Below are 2,849 nucleotides of genomic sequence, written 5' to 3'. Positions count from 1 at the left end.
ATCTCTGTGTGTGTGTGTGTGTGTGTGTGTGTGTGTGTGTGTGTGTGTGTGTGTGTTGGGGGAACACAGGGGTTGGGGAGGTTGAAAGTTTTGGGCTATTAAGTACTAACACATAATACTGAAAACTTCTATCACTAGATGAAATGTTCATGTATCAGTATCATCCTTAATAGAGCCGTGTCTACAAGGGTAATGGAAATGGAAAATGTTCAAAGAGAACTGAATCCCTTTTTCAGCACTTTTTATCCTTCAAGCTGGGGAAAAAATGATGAAAAGAAGCATCATCATTTGGAATCCTGACTTTGGCATGAAAGTACGAAAATATCACTTGTGAGCACAGACTAAGGCAACTGCTATTCAGATTGACATTTGGAAAATATGATCATAGATGTACTTCTGACGAGAATATGTTTTTTGTGCTTCATATTATTTAAGAGAAAAATAACAAATGTATACATTATTCTACTAATTACTAAGCCAAAAAAATACTAGTTGCCAAAATTGTTACACATTAGGTACTATTATGCCAACCATGCATCCATTCCATTAATGTAGAATTCCAAATCAGTTACATGAACTGCGAAATAAACTGTTGCTGATTTCTTTTTATTTCCCAGAATTTACCTGTTTATAAACCATTACTAATAATTTCAATAACTAGCTGGACCCCAGATTTTACAGCTATTTGATTCACTCAGAGGTATTTATGTGTATGGTTTCCAAAACCAATTTTTGTAATGTGTATATGCATATTGTCCATCCAAAGCTTAGAGGTAGCCAGATTTGGCTGAATGTTTTCTCCAGCTCTGGCACTGGCTTCCTCACCTTCTATGATGTAGATGCACTCCCGGTCAGGGGGGTACTTGCTGGGATAGTTCGGAGAGGTGAAGACACCTCCGTCTGCATGTTTTGTCCAACTTCCACACTGCACAGACTTCGTTTCTGAGGTGCTTTGCTTTTCTGGAAAAAAAAAAATTTTTTTTAAAGCCATTATCCAATTTTTTATAAAACTAAAAATAGAGAGGACATTCTTACAATATCCATTAGTAAATTAACTTCTAAATGCTGTCTTAGTCAAAACCAATCAATTATACACACTATAAAATGCTCAGATATTCTGGAATATTAAGAATGTGGGGAAAATAGGAAAATGCAAGTGATTGGAGGTCTTCCACTTGCATTTTTCCAAAGAGACACACCTGTTCCTTGCTTGGTTGCCCCAGAAAAATGGAGGATGATTAAACTTGCTACAACTGAAACAAAAAAAGAAAAATTAGAAAGCTTAATGTACACCGAAATGATCAAATTCTATAACAACATAACAATTTAAAGATAAAATGATATCAAAGGAGATTACTTTATCACTTTTAACTGTTCCGAGGAGACTCAGAACTTGCAAAAACTGATAAAATGTACAAATTTGTACTGATAAATTGTACAAATCAGGACAACTTAGGAATCTCCTCAGGAAGTAATGCCAGTTAGGAATGGCTGAGACCCAAACTCCTAAGGCAAATGCAGACTTCAAGACCAAACAGTAGGAATCTCCTCAGGAAGTAATGCCAGTTAGGAATGGCTGAGACCCAAACTCCTAAGGCAAATGCAGACTTCAAGACCAAACAGTTAATATTGTCACCTACTAATGTCCCATTACAGCAGGATTTCAGGAGTATGTCTGAGCTGCTCTTTGTGAATGACCTTGCTAGCATCTCTAAAGGAAGAAAGAGGGACAGCAGGTAAAAGGGTGAAAAGGAAAAGTTGTATTTTCATCAACCATGTTACTGTGTTTTAGAAAATAAATACTTAGGTAAAATCCTATGGCAGGTCGGGGGAGGGGAACAGAAGAAAAACTGACTAATGTGGATTGACGGCATTAAGCAGCATAATTAAAAATATTTCTTATAAAATGATGAACTGCCAAGTAACCCCAGCCCTCAGCATTTTCTAAGCTCTGAAATTAATCTCTTCTAGCCTTAACTTTGATTTAATATTTAGTATTATCCAGAAATATTTTATAATTTTGAGAAAGGTTATTTCTCTAAGCATTTTACTGAGTCAGTTTTTCCAGTATCAGAAAGAGCCTCTGATCTGTAACTTAACAGTAAATCTATGAAGACCACTGAAACTTGCCCTTCTGTTTTACTTCCATATCCTTGATTTACTTAATATTTTTGCAAAGCCTAAAACTGAGAAAAGCATGAAAGTCATCTAGTCTTCATAATTTCTGATTTTTCATTCTCTATTTCTGTTTTTATTATTGACTTTGTTGCTCGATTACCTAAAAGCCCTAAGTTCCATTAGGTGTATAATCATACATCCACTTAAAAACGCATTTGGAAAAGGGAAGGTATAATTCACAATGCTTTCCTTAACTAAAGCTCACTACAGGATCTTACAAATTTATGCTTAAAGATTATTCCAGGAAAAGTATGTGGGCCTTGCTATTAGTATTTGAGAAATGATGTCAATTATTGTACTTTGTACTCTAGCCTGGCTGTCTGCTTTTAGATTAAAATATCAGTCGTTGCTATTGTCTGTGTTCAGGTAGGAAAACAAAAGTCTTACTTTAACTTGCCGTGTTTCTACACCTACACACACGCACGCGCACACACCCGGGTGTACAGCCATCAGTATCAAGCTGGAGTTTGGGTGTTTTCACTCAGCTTTTCCTGTTCTGCTGGCATCACGTTGTGGAGCGTGTGCTGTGATTAACACAGCGGCAAAGCCGGTCCTTTGCGTGGCATAGCCACCCTAATCCTTGCTTTATAAAACTGTGAGATTTCCACCATATATTTTCTTACACTGCCGTTTACTCGATGACTTCTGACACTATTTTCCTCCAATTCCCC

At 36.6% G+C, this 2,849-nt stretch overlaps 1 protein-coding gene across 2 annotated transcripts in view; it reads right to left on the bottom strand.

Moving 5' to 3' along the window:
* NETO1 (neuropilin and tolloid like 1) overlaps positions 1 to 2,849 on the bottom strand; it is a 93,035-nt gene that overhangs the window by 89,333 nt on the left and 853 nt on the right. For both annotated transcript variants that reach the window (XM_007460860.1, XM_007460861.1), the window contains exons 2-3: positions 1,200 to 1,253; positions 826 to 960 (exon numbers count right to left, since the gene is read on the bottom strand). In XM_007460860.1, coding sequence (XP_007460922.1) covers positions 826 to 960; positions 1,200 to 1,253 — 189 coding nt within the window. The remainder of the gene's footprint in view (positions 1 to 825; positions 961 to 1,199; positions 1,254 to 2,849) is intronic.

This window comes from Lipotes vexillifer, unplaced genomic scaffold (assembly GCF_000442215.2).
Source record: "Lipotes vexillifer unplaced genomic scaffold, Lipotes_vexillifer_v1.1 scaffold564, whole genome shotgun sequence".
Taxonomy (NCBI): Eukaryota; Metazoa; Chordata; class Mammalia; order Artiodactyla; family Lipotidae; genus Lipotes; species Lipotes vexillifer.
Note: the sequence above shows the minus strand (reverse complement) of the source record. Positions and strands in the feature narration are given on the sequence as shown.